The sequence below is a fragment of the Salvia hispanica genome, chromosome 4 (assembly GCF_029641045.1).
Source record: "Salvia hispanica isolate PSC_SH4W2 chromosome 4, Shi_PSC_v1, whole genome shotgun sequence".
Lineage (NCBI taxonomy): Eukaryota > Viridiplantae > Streptophyta > Magnoliopsida > Lamiales > Lamiaceae > Salvia > Salvia hispanica.
Genome location: NC_142695.1, coordinates 8,244,188 through 8,259,840, shown reverse-complemented (window position 1 = coordinate 8,259,840; position 15,653 = coordinate 8,244,188). Strand labels below are relative to the sequence as shown.

Here is a 15,653-nt window from a genome sequence, read left to right as displayed (position 1 = left end):
TGGAACTCATTTATTTTGATCCCATTTATTATTTCAATGATATCTCCTATAATCTCTCTTTAATATGTTTATTATGCAAGTGGCAGTATACAAAAACATAAAATGATGTATAATTTGGTCAAGCATGTTACACAATTAGTCAGTTGTACACCTTCATCTTTGACTATCATGTTGTGCATGATAATACAGACGTGCATTATAGAAGCAATGCAGTCGACATGCCACAACGCGTTGGACCACTGCCGCTCATCGAGCCAGGAGCACACCAAATGCGCGATCCACGTCCTTGCGCGCCGACTCCTACGTTCCACAAAGTAGGCCTTCCTGTCCTTATTTGCGCATCTGATCATCTTCACAAAGACAGGCCACCTAGGATATATCCCATCCGCCAAGTAGTAGCTCATATCATGCCGGTTGTCGTTGGCGACAAAACTGATGGCCGGACCGACGCCCTGGCACTGCTCGTTGAATAGGGGCAACGAGTTGAGGACATTGAGGTCGTTGTTCGACCCGGCTGCCCCAAAATACGCATGCCAAATCCACAGCCGGTAATCAGCTACGGCCTCGAGAATCATCGTGGGATTCTTTCCCTTGTAGCCGGTGGTGTAGAACCCCTTCCAGGTGTTAGAGTTTGTATACTAGGAATCACGTCTCGAGTGATTGAATACTGTAAAACTCTTAATATCTAGCGGTGCTAGGATTGCTATTATGTTGAATCGTGCGCGAGGTGAATCTCGTTTGATAATGTCCTCAAGAGGAGCGCGAAACAAGGCTTTATTATTCGGAACCTAGCTAGTTGGAGTTTGATTACTCTATGAATAATAAATAAGCGTTTCATGTTAAGTCCACTCTTGGAATTAATAAGAAATTAATTAATTAAGTCGATAGTATACATTAATTAATTAATGGACATTTTTATCTTAAGCGCGGGAAATGAAAGTTAAAACGGAAACCCGGATTACTTATAATTTCGGATTTGGATGGGGAGAGTTCAATATTACTTCTGTAGTAGCTGCTCGTAATATTCCAATTAAAGCTTATATTAAATTGTGGGTTCAATTTAATTAGTAAAAAGTAAATTGGACGAGTCCATATCCAAAACCTTCCATAGATCCCTGTTTGGGCCCAAAAGAAACTTAATATAAATAGGAGAATAAAGGAGATAGAAATCATAATTTTTTCAGCTCAAATTTTCGTCTCCCTCTACCTTGAGGAGTTCGAAATTTTCCTCTAATTGGAAAAGGATTTCTCTGTCTTCTTTATTTAAGTCCTAGTATTCCGGTGAGATCAGCCCACACTGATACTGGAGTACAGTTCAGGAACCAGAGAAAAGATCCGTGGTCTAGTATTCAAAGCGTCATGTGGAGAAGCTGCTAGCCATCATCAATTCTTTGGAGAATTAATTAGGTATTATTCCTGCTCCGTAGAAAAGCATGTTTTAGGTTTCAATATTCTTAAAGCATGATTAATTCAAGTTATGAGCATGATACATGTGAAAGATTTTGTCTAAATAATCTGCTAAATAGATCTTATTATTATGTGATTTATTTGCTCGATTAATAATTGTTAAATTATGATAATCCACGCAATTAGCGCTTTCGCTGCCAGTTCCAACACCAGGCAGCGGGACAGTTCTTCTACTCCCAATGTATACAATCTATGCTGCCTAACATCCCCGGGAACCCATACTTCTCCCCGTGCATCTGCATCGGATCCTGACAGTTTGCCGGGATAGGGCTTCGAAGATACTGGTCCTTGAATATTTCAACGACACCCTCACAGAAATACTTCAGACACTTCAGGCCAGTCGTCTCACCGATGTGGAGGTACTCGTCCCACATGTCTGTCGCGCCTCCGTAGGCCAACTGCCTGATTGCCGCAGTGCACTTTTGAATAGGGGTGTGGCCGGGGCTGCCAGCCGCATCGTGCCTGAAGCGGAAGCACACATATCGACGCTCCAAAGCGTCAACGATACGCATAAACAGCTCCCTGCACATCCTAAAACGCAGCCTGAACAGGTTGGCGTTAAACCACGACTGCTCTGCGAAGTAGTCGTCATATAGTCGTTGATGTGCAGCTACGTAATCCCGATCAATCACTGCTCGGCGGTGGACAACGGGTGGAGGTCGAGGTACCGCCGGCTGCAAGGCCCTTTGTATCAGCCGGTTCATCTCACCGTACGTATAGGCCTCCAATGCTTCGTTCATTTGTCGTTCTTACTCCTCAGCATCCCCACCACTACCACCACTGTTACCACCCGCGTTACTCATTTCGCGTTGATGCTCTTGTACAGAAATTAAAGAGAGAGAGAAAACTCGTTAAAACAAGTGGTGCGAATGAAAATGACGTGAAAATCGCGTATATATACTGTTTCAAAATTTTTAATAATAAAAAAAGGGGCTGGTCGATCGCTCACCTGCAATGGGGCCAGCCGATCGGCCAGCGCCAGGAAACCGGCGTGTGCTCGCCGAAATGGCGCTCGCCGGTCGCAATGGTTCGGCGAGCGGACCGGCCAGCGCCGGAAATCAGCTAACCGGTCGCTCGCCGACCATTGTGGATGCTCTAACCTTTCAAGATTGGAGATTAAATTTGTTGACGTTTTATAAATTGACTAAACTACCCTTTTAATTCAAGAGTCAACTTCAAAAATGGTCCCTCGACTATGGGTTTATCTCGAAAATGGTCCCTGGACTTTAAAAATATCACCAGTAGTCCCTGGACTAAGGGTTAATATCAAAAACGGTCCTTTTGCACTGTTTCGAGACGAAAATGTCCTTTTGAGGGGTTTTGGGGGGTTTGGGCAATTTGGCCTTTTTACACTTTTAACATTTTAAATCTGATATTATTTCAGTTATGTACTAAATCTGATATTATTTCAAAATTATCATTCTTTTTCCTTTTTGTCACCCTTCACTTTGTTTCTTTATTTCAATTTTAGATTTAATTTTACAAAATTAAATTTTAAATTTCAGTTTTTAAATATCAATAAAATTTTTAATTATAAAAATTATTAAATAACAATAATTAATAGTCATAATCAATATTTGACAGTGTCTAATATTTAATCAATAAGGTATGACATAGCCTTTGTTTTAATCAATATTTAATAGCTTTAATCATAAATAGATCATATAACATAATTTATTCTGAAATAAATATGCATCTAATGTAAGACTAATATAATTTTTATTTATTAATTTGAAAACAATCAAAATGACTAGAAAATTTCAACAAAGATAATCCTATATAAAAATTTTAGTCAACTTCATAATATTCAATCACAAGCAATTTTTCCATCATGATTAATATTATTTTCATGTATCTCTTCAATTCAACTGAATATTATTAAATAACAAAAATTAATAGTTTTTAATCAATTTTTATAGTGTCCATGAATTAATAGTTTAAATTAAAAAATTTATTTATATTTAAAAATCAAAATTTAAAATTAAATTTTGTAAATGAAATCTAATATTGAAATAAAGAAACAAAGTGAAGGATGACAAAAGGGAAGAAAAATTATAATTTTGAAATAGTATCAGATTTAGTACATAACTGAAATAATATCATATTTAAAATGTTAAAAGTGTAAAAAGGTCAAATTGCCCGAACCCCCCAAAACCCCTAAAAAGGGCATTTTCGTCTCGAAATAGTGTAAAAGGACCGTTTTTTATATTAACCCTTAGTCCAAGGACCACTGGTGATATTTTTAAAGTCCAGAGACCATTTTCGAGATAAACCCATAGTCTATAGACCATTTTTGAAATTCACTCTTAATTCAATTTCTCAAAAATTCAATCTACTCTGCTTCAAACCAGATTATGCGCTCTCACACCACTTCGGCACTTCGCCACCTCCTCTTCCTGGCGCCTCTCCGCTGCCTCCGCCTCCACTCTTGCCACCTCCGCTTCCACTCTTCCCCGCTCTTCGATGTATCCGCCCCCTCTCTACTCTTCCAGCCGCTGTTTAAGTTAGTTTAAGAAGAGACAATGTGTTTGACGCTCTCAATAACGCTGCTAGTTATTTCATTTGTGATGCTCACACAAATAAAAAAACTGTAATTTCTGTTCTCAGTTCAAGATTCTTGATCTTTGTTTTATTGGTGCAAATGGTTGTAGCAGGATATGAATTTTTTATCTACTAGTACTAGTATTTTAGCCACTCCATGTACACAATGACGGCAGTTGCCTCCATGACGTTTCCTTATGAGCGGCCAATTATGACGATATTTCTGTGCAACCGACCATGCTCTTCTCTGATAGTTTAAAAGTAGTTCAGTTTTTTATGTACTAATATTATGTTTGGTGTTGCGTAAACGTATTTTTAATTTCGTAGAGTGGAGGTGAAGGCGACGGCGAAGTGGTGCGAGTATTTCGATTGAATTTGGAGTGGAGCGCATAATCTGGAAGCAGAATGAATTTTTGAGAAATTGAATCAAAAAGAGTAATTTAGTCAATTTAGAATTTTTGGGTTGTGGCTGATTTTGTGGTTGGTTTTGGGATCCTTTATTGCTAATACTCTAAGAATAGTGAAAATAAATTAAGAGAGTATAACTCGAACAGGAAAAAAAGTACTCCATCACTAATAATAGGTCGGTGGGAGTACTACAAAATCCATATTTGTAAACGTAAATGAAAATACACACTAGAGAAGGGTATTATCGTCCTTCCATATCCGCATTAGCAAGTCAGCTACCGGTTGTTGAAGCTTCCTTTTCAGATAATACCTACAACCTAAACCAGGCTATTATTAATTTCCAATTCCTTCCCTTTCATTTCTCATTTTCTATTTATTGTGATCTGTGAGGTCCTGTATCTTCTTACTATAATTGAAATACTATATGCGATCAAATAAAGCCATTTCAGTACTGTAATACCAAATGCATACTTGTGAAGACAAACAAAGATGATGAAAGATTAAAACGATAAGGAAGCAATTTGGCGTAACAAAAAGCTCTCAACCCTCACCTTATTATTGGCTTAAATCTCAGTGTGTGGCAATGTTGATATACATAAACGAATTGATTACTAACTATCGCATGGATCCTTTGCAAAAAGACCTTCCTCGGACAAAAACCCTCGTTCAAATCCAATGGCAACAATGAGCTCATGCCTAAGAACTCGAATTAGAAACGAGAGGAAGAAAGCCTCTTTCAAGCTCTACTACCAGCAAGGGATTTCCATCATTCCATGTGACAATGCGTGAATCTCCAACTGGGAGGTCATCAACTTGGAGGATCTGCTCATACTATACAGTTAGAATTGTGAATTTCTGCAAGTCTAAGAGCAGAACAGAGCAAGAACGCATAATGAATGTGTGAGCATATGCAAAAGTAGCAGTAATTTGAGAACAGCCTGCAGTGTCAAGCATAAATTCAGTAAATTGCTTGCTGTGGCTTTTAAGAATGGACATCAATTTAGCGTTAAAGAAGATTATCACACACAAATTATACTTTAAAATGTTATACAGTACATCTTTACAAGGCTATTCTTGACTTAAAACTAAGTTCAGACTGTGTATGCATATATGGAAAGATGGAGCTCAAACGATGGTAACATTGTCCAAGACCTGATTAAAACATTTATAGAGGTCCCGAAAGCAAGAAAAGAAAGGTAGTTAGGCTTCCATAAACTCCAAAGGGGCTGCTTGCAAGTTTCTTCAAGACTGTTAATATTTCACATCTTATAAAAGCCTAAAACATTTATAAGAAAAAAACAGTAGGAAGAATAAGGCCACAGCTGATGGCCTCGCAGATCCCTGATATACTAAATTCAATCAAGAAACAGCTTCAATAAATTTTACGTTGTTCGAAGACTTTGATGCATCAAATTCTTGTTTGATTGGCCAAGGGAAAAGCAATCTCAACGAGAATATAGTACTTGTTTTTAGGTCATCTGTATTACTTCCAAAACACAGAAAGCTTCCAGAAAATCATAATCTCAATGCCAAATTCTGGCCCGTGCCCTTTAGTGACATTTTAAAAGCCAAACTTACATATATAGGGTAAGTTAAAACAGTTGTACACAACGTATAAAGTAGTTGCATTTGAAGTAATAATAAGATTTTTCATGAAAAATTAGAATGACGAACAAACACATAAAATGAACGAATAACCGCATAAATTCAACGAACAAGAAATAAATGAGTTAATATAAAATTTTCGCTCCTAATAGGATTCAAACCCAGATGTTGATTCATCCCCTAAGGAGATGCATCCACCATAGATCTTGGGGATTAAAGAGATGAAAATTGTTCTTATTTCTCCCCTACATTTTTCATTCTCACCTGATCCTCTTAATATATATACATATACATAAACAGGTGCTCTGTCACTTCAAAGCAAGATTTGACAAAGTAAATTCTCACCACAGCATAGGTAACAATTAATTGAACTTCCACCTTCTAATATTAATCCCAAACTCCACACTCACAAACGTGATACACACAATTGGATGGGGTTACAGATTTTATTCCCTATCAACCCATAAGCTGTCCAGATAAGTATAACAGTTCTTGTTCGACGATGATCTCTCGCAGATGCTCAATTCTATTAATTTTTCCTCTTAAGTATTAATTGATGCAACTGACACAGATAAAGGCCTTGAGTATACACATTTACAAAACGTAGTAGCTACGTAAACGAACACACTAACAACCTAATATCAATCCTCAACTTCTCTTATACAGTTATACTGGGTTCAATCTGCCTACAGAAGTAGCTGTTGACCAATCCACTTTTTTTATCGGACAGACAGAATTAGGGCCGCCTCACATTTGGTCTCAAGTATTAACTACTCTACCACTAGGCTAACACACACAATATTAATCAATCCAATTTATTGCAGCAAAGATTCACTGTAAACAAGTTAGCCCCACTAGTTATTTAGTTCGTGAACTAATTGAAAGTACGGTGCACAAGATAAAATACTTAACTTATTACTTATGTAATCCGTGCATATTCAGACAAATGGAGAATTTTGGTTGAGCCCAACAAATCTCTCTCCCTCCAAACCGCTCCACCCTCTTCCCACGGCTCAATTTTTCGTTTAAAAAGGCAAAAACAAAAAGGCCTACTAAAGGTATTTCTGTTTTTTCTGCTCTATTATTTTTTTCAGGATACTGGTTTGTTTCCGTTGAGCACCAAGCAAAAGATTTTGAACTAGTTCCCTCGATATAATTGGTGCAACATAAGTCATATTCCCACCATATAGAATCAAACCAGTTTTCAAACACAGCATTTAAGATTTTGAAACATATTAACAAAAAGGGAATGAACAACAACATCATGCGAAAACATGAACTCACCTTCATGCGGCAAAATTTTGAAGCCTATCGCAATGAGGAGTCGGGAAGTGCCTATTCCAGTGACGCCTCTGCATTTCCATGTGACAGTAACGTCCAAGCATATGCTTGTAATCCTTAATCACGTTATTCTCAATTTCATGCCGACCAGGGGTTCCAGCTGGATAGGTCTTATCGAATTCAGTTGACTTGACAAAGAACTCTACTCCATGTTTCTCTGTCATCTTTTTAAACTGGTAAGAATAGTTCTTCTGCAACGAGTAGTCAGGCTCCGAGAATGGAAGGTAAGCAAGCAGAACGATTATCAAAAACGGCAGCAACTGGAGAAGAAGCATAAGATTAGGGCCCGTGTTACCCAAATCTTCCCTCTGATGTGCAGCAGCAGTACGCGCTCTAGTCCTGTACACGTGAGCATTCCTGAAGGCGTCACGTTGACCAAAAAACGCTCTGAATATCTCATCAGGATCAATTTCATCGTCAAAGAAGTCGTTTCCTGTTCTCCTCCGCCTCCTCCTAGCCTGATACTGCTGATTATGCTCAAACTCATCCACCAAACCCGTCTGATCATACTGCCTCCTCGACTCATCCTCACTCAAGCACTTAAACGCCTTGCTAACTTTCTTGAAAGCCTCCTCAGAACCCGGTGCCTTGTTCTTATCAGGATGAACTTTCAAAGACAGCTTCCTATACGCCTTCCTAATCTCCTCTACCGAACAACTCTTCTCCACCCCGAGAATCGAGTAGTAATCCTTCTTCGTCTTGATCTTCCTCACCAATGCGGCGTGCTCCTCCGTGTAATTCATCTCCCCGTTCGAAATCCCATCAGAAGTAGCAGCACCCTTATCGTTCGTGGAAACCTTCTTCACATTACTAGATGGACCAGCAGAAGAAGATGAATCGAGATCCTCACAGGCGGCCAAGAGGTCATCCACGGATAAACTCTGGTTAAGGCGGCGAGCAATTGCAATAAATTTCACGGCTCTTTGCTTATTACCAGCTGCAATTGCCTCTTTCGCAATGTTTACACATCTCAACGCCTCGTCTTTGTTGCTATCCATCACGAATTTCAGTTGCCCCCAACAAAAAAACCTACTCAAGTATACAAACAGAAAAAGGTCCTGAAATTCAACCTTGGGAGCCAAAACCTAGAAAATCCACAAAATCATTAGTTCGGAAATTCACCCACACTCCCACTGCATCGAGTTCACCTTCGATCTACCAAAAATAACACAATTTACCCTAATTGAAACACAAAAAAAATCTCAGATCAGGATCTTAACTAAAATGAGCAATGAAGCACCCTAATTAGTGCAAAACAATATGAACAAAGAACAAGCAGGGCTCATTAAAATGTAAAACCCGTGCGCACACCCAGATTCACTAAGAATTTAGCATCATCAATCAGAAATGCCATGAAAATGGAATTTACCTATATAAGTATTGGATCAGTAATACCATGACCGACTCGCATGTTGATGTGCATCTCTACAATCAAACTGCGTCGTTTCCATTCCATTCCACTTTTTCTATATTTTAAATAAAATTCCTTTGGCTACGATTACAGTCCATATTTGATATGATATGAATTTTAAAAAATAAAGTATAGTATAAATTATAAAATGGTTGACAAAAGGTTGGTAAAAGAGAGCTAAATTTATCGCAGTATTCCACTTTTTCTATATTTTAAATAAAATAAATACTATTCCGTTGGACTACGATTACAGTCCATATTTGATATGATATGAATTTTTAAAAATACAATATAGTATAAAATGGTTGACAAAAGGTTTGTAAAAGAGATCTAAATTTATCACAGTATTACATACTAACTGTATACTAAATTCCTTTTTTGCTACTCTATTTGGGTGTGGATTGAGAGAGGGTTTGCTCAAACGGCTATACCTTAGGCCAATATTTTTACTCTCTTACCTCCATAACCTTTGCATGATTCTTACTCCTATTAGGTTATCTTGACATGGCTATCTTGCAAGTTTCAACCATACAAGCACTTGACATCTTTCAATTTGAAATCATGAATTTTTTATTTTTTTTTTTCTTTTCTTTTCTTATTTTTATTTTTATATGGATACGAGGATTCAGTTCAATTACTATTTTCTCTTCTTGAATGTGGGAACAAAAATGGAAGAAAATGGGGTTATTCGGGAATATATGTCAATGTTGTCCGTGAGTGCGTGTTAGGTTGATCGGGACATTAATTGTAGTTGGCACCAATATTCATTGAAAAATCCACTATTGATTCCGCTATAATTATTTTAGCGAATATTCTGTTACAACTAATAGTGTCGGATTTTGTCCGCTAGTAAAACGCGCATTTTTTGTAGTGAATGGAAGAAAATAGGGTTATTCGGGAATATATGTCAATTTTGTCCGCGAGTGAGCATTAGGTTGATCGGGACATTAATTGTAGTTGGCACGAATATTCATTGAAAATTCCACTATTGATTCCGCTATAATTATGTTAGTGAATATTCTGTTACAACTAATAGTATCGGATTTTGTCCGCTAGTAAAACGCGCACTTTTGTAGTAAATGGAAGAAAATAGGGTTATTCGGAATATATGTCAATGTTGTCCGTGAGTGAGCATTAGGTTGATCGGGACATTAATTGTAGTTGGCACCAATATTCATTGAAAATCCACTATTGGTTCCGCTATAATTATTTTAGCGAATATTCTGTTACAACTAATAGTGTCGGATTTTGTCCGCTAGTAAAACGCGCATTTTTTGTACTGAATGGAAGAAAATAGGGTTATTCGGGAATATATGTCAATTTTGTCCGCGAGTAAACATTAGGTTGATCGGGACATTAATTGTAGTTGGCACGAATATTCATTGAAAATTCCACTATTGATTCCGCTATAATTATGTTAGTGAATATTCTGTTACAACTAATAGTATCGGATTTTGTCCGCTAGTAAAACGCGCACTTTTGTAGTGAATGGAAGAAAATAGGGTTATTCGGGAATATATGTCAATGTCCGTGAGTGAGCATTAGGTTGATCGGGACATTAATTGTAGTTGGCACCAATATTCATTGAAAAATCCACTATTGATTCCGCTATAATTATTTTAGCGAATATTCTGTTACAGCTAATAGTGTCGGATTTTGTCGGCTAGTAAAACGCACATTTTTTTTTAGTGTTGTAGTAGTTGGGACTAAACCTTTTAAACACATTTCCAAAATTTCTAAAGTTAAATTTTCAGTTTTTGTAGTATGATTTTCTCTCAAACTCAAAACAAACATCTTAGTCCGAATTCGAATCTTGGACTTGAAATTACATGGATTAATATGTTTTTCATATAAAAATCCCAAAGCCAATTTTGTGTATGAAAGGGCAATGGATTATTGAGTCCTTGCTTGATGTTTCAATATATAAATATGTAATTTCAGTAGCTATGCATGCACTCGTGCACATCTCAAATCCTCTTTGTGGAGAGCTAAACTGAGACCGTCTTGAACTTCAAACCAATGTTTGCGAGGTAAACGCACTCAACGAAATATAGGAGTAATGATATATAGATCTAACTTAAATTTCTTATCCAAAATACGTGGATTGCAAATTTGTACAACTAATATATATGTACTTTGAAAATCTTCTATAAATCACTAAATGTGCTAAGCACCAACACAAACAAAGGCATTTATTTTCCATATAATTTTGCACATTATGAATATATATGAACAAAAGAAAAACAAAGTATTTTATAATGTTAGAAATAGTCATGATAAAAAAGTAGTAAACAAGATAAAATGTAATGTTACATGCTAACTACAACATTCATTTTTTGTTTAATTGTGCAAACCCAACATATAACTAATCTAGGGGTACCTGAAACCTAAATTTGTTCCAGGACCCGAGTGACCCTCATGCCTTCCATGTTGCTCCTCTTGGGACCGGTCTTCACTCGGGTTTGTCGACAGTGTAAGCTCTAAAGACGGGCCGTTATATGACCCGTTAGATGGGAGTGAATTGTATCCCGTCCTGTTTGTGCTCGCAGATGTAATTTCTTCACGTCTCTGGTACCTTGACTCAATATTCATCGTTGTTGGAATAGGTGGATTGTAATGGAGTCCCGTGCGACGATATTGTGCCATCACTTCTCCACCATTTGCCCTAAATGAAAGTTTGATGAATAATAGTACTTTAGATTATAAACTAAAACTACATTAGGTAAGGTATAATGTGTGAAATGTAGGATGCAATAGAAAACAATTACTACTATGAAATTAGAAATACCTCGAGATTGATGGGTCGAGCCTTATTGGTTGAGTGGAGCTTGAACCATAATCCCTCAACAATGTGTCAGCACTTAAAGGATCGCTGATCCAAGGATTAGCCCAAATGTTGGCTCCATAATTTGGAGGATGCAATGCGTTGTTGTGGTTGTAGTGCACCATTGGGGCCATCATCCCTAATCTTCTACGTTCTTCAACACCAATTTCTCCCCTATATCATTTTTAAAATAAAATATTTAATAATACGATTTCTTATACTATGGATTGTAACACAAATATTTGCATTTTGATACATGAATTAAAAATTGTAAAATATACTACTATAACATTGTTTTTAAAAGCAGATTAATTATATTGTAAGAATTTTGTAAATTGATTTAGTTACAATTTATTCCATTAATTATTTCAACATGTCCACTCGTACTCCTATAAATTAGTACATGACTAAAAAATTGAGATATCAGAAATTATGAAATGAAAATATAATACAAAAATAAAAGATTAAACCCTAAAATGTGACGCAACTTGCCTGGAAGCCTGATTACCACCCCTTGCACCAAGTCCATGTGTGTATATGTGGAGTTCAAGACGTCGCTGAAAATGAAATAATTAAGGAATTAATCAATTTCATAAACTATAAATTGGATACATAGTGCATTTGTCATAATTAGGATTCACTAATCTAAAACCAGAGTCATTTAATAAAATTAGAATGTAATTAAAACAGATACACCTTGCTTATTTGTATCTGTATTTATATTACCACGTGCACTAAATAGTCATCGTCTTCTTCCTCCATTTCCTCATCTGGAATTAGCCATTCACCATTTTCCACCACCCTACAGTTTGGGCATTTCATTTCATTTCTGTAGTTGAATTCCGAACCGATACAATCTACAACCACCAAAAAAAAATTTAGAAATTCATATAGTTTTGGATCTTGATTGTTTAAAGTTTTTCCATTCCTAGTTAAAAGAATATAACCAAATTAACATGAAGAAAGAGCAAATAAAATAGAGTAAAAATAGTGAAGAATAAATTTATATATATACTCACCTAAGTGAAAGAGATGGCCGCAGATCAGCTCAGCCTTTCCTCTACTGTTATCATCCACGACTGTGTTTAAACATATGCTGCATAACCGCGAACTCATCTCTCTACCTCTCTCTCTCTCTCTCTCTCTCTCTCTCTCTAATAAAAATGAGAAATAAAAAAAAAAATTAGGGTGGAATAGTGTATATATAGAGCCAGGAAATGATTCCTTCTTCTCAAATATTTGAATTAATTCAAATAATGATATGGTAAGCTTAACATCTGTGAAACACTATTTCTCACCATCACGGCATTAATGCGAAATTGTTAGTGTTTCTTCTATAATAAATTTCAAACAGAACCAGCCAAGTAACAGCCAAATCTCATCATAAATCCACAATAAATGCTATTTTCCTACAATAGATTTGAGTTTGTGTCAATAATTAGAAATGTGATTCCACAATAAATTTAATTTTCCACCTATGTGAATTAGTAATATCTTTGAATAGGAATCTATCGTAACTTTATATTCCGGCCCATTATATAAAAGGCCCAAGCCCAATAGTTAAGTTAGGAAACGGGGCAGAATTGTAAATAGACCTAAATAGAATTCGTGTATATATACCTACTCTCTTATTATAAATAATTCTCTTTTCTCATTCTCTTGCTAAATCTTGATTCAGGGCTGAAAATTGTGCAATCATGTTGGTCTATCAAGATTTACTCACCGGTAAAATTGTCAATCTTGTTTTAAATTTATAGTTTTTAATATGTAGTTGAGCTTGTTTATGTTATTGTCTAGATCTATTCGGGAGCTGTTATCTTGTTTCGTAGTGAGGTTTGATAGGTGCTTTAAATTGAATTCGTTGGTGGGTGATAGATCTGTTTCTGATTGAATTTAATTTGGGTTTAAGGTTTTTATAGTAAAGATTAGACCTTTCTACCTCAAGGTTTAACATTTACGCCTTTTTATTATTTGCTCTGAGATTTGTTTATATCTTAGGATTTGAAATTCACCGCGTGTAATTGATGATTCAAGAGCTTCCAAAGATTTAGTTTTTCCATTGTTACTGCTATCATTCAGATTGTTAATACTTCATACATTTTGAACTAAGGCTAATTGTTAACCTTGTGTTTGTGTTTGATGAATTTATCTTAAAAATGTTGTTGATTTAGTATATTTGGTTTGTTAAATTGTCTATGTTATTTTTAGGTGATGAACTCCTCTCTGACTCTTTCCCATACAAGGAAATCGAGAATGGTTGTCTGTGGGAAGTCGAAGGGAAGGTATAACTTCTACGTTTTGTGATGATTTGCTTGTTAGTTTAGTCTAATCTCTGTTCTGACTTTTTTTATACACAGTGGGTAGTTACTGGAGCAGTTGATGTTGACATTGGGGCAAACCCTTCTGCCGAAGGTGGTGGCGAAGATGAAGGTGTTGATGACCAAGCTGTGAAAGTGGTCGACATTGTTGACACATTCAGACTGCAGGTTCGCCTCTGTAGTTTTTTAAACGTGATTGACAATAATCTTTCGGATTTCATAATCTGAGTCCTGACAATATTTTCTATAGGAGCAACCTCCGTTTGACAAGAAGCAATTCATTGGGTACATCAAGAAGTACATCAAAGCGTTGACCCCTAAGCTCGATGCAGAGAAGCAAGAAGAGTTCAAAAAGTCCATTGAGGGTGCAACCAAGTATCTTGTCTCTAAAATCAAAGATCTTCAATTGTATGAATTCTCTCCCTATCTCTTGCTTATAACATCGGAATTGCTATGCCATGTTTATGTCTAGGTACACATATATAAAGAATGAACCAAAACTTGTATGTCTTGATTTATGCTAAGATTGCGATTTCAGTGCGTGCGTTTTGCTTGAGTGAATATGCTAGAATACCTAATGTAAATTTTTTTCTATTGTCTTAGTTTTGTCGGAGAGAGCATGCACGATGATAGCTCCTTGGTGTTTGCTTACTACAGGGAAGGTGCTACCGATCCAACATTTTTGTACTTTGCCCATGGTTTGAAGGAAATCAAGTGTTGAGTGTTTCCTATAGCCAATATTTTTATGTTGTTGTGCTTCTATATGTACTCGTTTAGACACCCAAATTCGTGTGGACTTTAATATTATCAGTATGGTATTGCAGTTTTGACAACATGTTTTATTGCTTATTTCATGTTTATCTTTAATTTGTTCTGACTTGTAATTTTATCTGAAAATTTTGTTTTAGAATGTGAGCATCTTTGCAGCATATGCTTGTGATTCTCTTTATAAGTCTTCTGAAGGCATCTTTTTTTCTTATGGCATAAAGATTCTTTACCAAACTTTTATACTCCCTGTATAGCATAAAATCTGCTTTTCACTTTTTTTTCGTTTTCTTTTTTGTCATAAAAGTTTAACGGTTTGAGATTTTAATTTTGTAATTGCAGAGATTGTTTTGCTTATATAGTATTTTAAAATTTATTTTCCTTTTAAAGAAATATTTTGATATGATAGATTAAATTACCTAGTTTATTTCATACAGTTCATCAATTGCATATAGGAGACGAACAAAATTGTATTGGCTCTTGAAATTTTGGGAATTCTAAGACAATTATTTGAATTATGGCCTTGTTTGATAGGAGTATGATTTTTGGTTGAGGCTTTCAATCTTGAGATTATCTATTTTCAGAACTTTTCTAAGGCCATTCTATTTACTTGTAAGTGTAAATTTGAAATGTTTTCTGTAAAGAATTTGGCTTGATTTGAGATTAAGATCCCTTGAATATCTTTTTTTAAGACTAAAAGCAAACTTAGAGCATCTCCAGTGGTGCATAGGCCAGCCATAGGTCAGCCATAGCCCAGCCATTCCCTCCCCTGCCACGTCAGCAGCACTACAAAATCCTCATGCCACATCAGATTTAGGCCAGCCATAGTCCAGCCATAGGCCAGCCGCAAAAAAATAATTCAAAAAATACTGCATTTTACGGAATTAAAATTACGATTGAACTACGAAAATAAATTTACGACACATATGTGGAAAAATTCATTAATTTCATTCAAAAAAATACAAAGTTAAAA

General features: G+C 36.1%; 2 protein-coding genes across 6 annotated transcripts; one reads left to right on the top strand and one right to left on the bottom strand.

Moving 5' to 3' along the window:
* Positions 1–4,943: 4,943 nt before the first annotated feature.
* Positions 4,944–8,873, bottom strand: LOC125195822 (DnaJ heat shock amino-terminal domain protein (DUF1977)). 5 transcript variants are annotated; one of them, XM_048094068.2, is made up of 4 exons: positions 8,732–8,831; positions 8,485–8,541; positions 7,306–8,391; positions 4,944–5,247 (listed from the first exon to the last, which is right to left on the bottom strand). In XM_048094068.2, exons 1-3 carry the CDS (start codon positions 8,758–8,760, stop codon positions 7,308–7,310), a joined length of 1,170 nt encoding a protein of 389 aa, XP_047950025.2. In that variant the 5' UTR covers positions 8,761–8,831; the 3' UTR covers positions 4,944–5,247; positions 7,306–7,307. The 5 variants fall into 5 exon arrangements, with proteins under 5 accessions (XP_047950025.2, XP_088913614.1, XP_047950028.1 ...); XM_089057488.1 differs by having other exon boundaries at positions 4,944–5,238; positions 8,732–8,825; XM_048094069.2 differs by having other exon boundaries at positions 5,240–5,354.
* A 4,339-nt stretch (positions 8,874–13,212) lies between these two features.
* Positions 13,213–14,748, top strand: LOC125192428 (translationally-controlled tumor protein homolog). Its single transcript, XM_048089993.2, has 5 exons — positions 13,213–13,322; positions 13,806–13,879; positions 13,955–14,083; positions 14,166–14,323; positions 14,519–14,748. The coding sequence occupies exons 1-5, from the start codon at positions 13,295–13,297 to the stop codon at positions 14,634–14,636; spliced, it is 507 nt and encodes a 168-aa protein (XP_047945950.1). The 5' UTR covers positions 13,213–13,294; the 3' UTR covers positions 14,637–14,748.
* Positions 14,749–15,653: the final 905 nt, after the last annotated feature.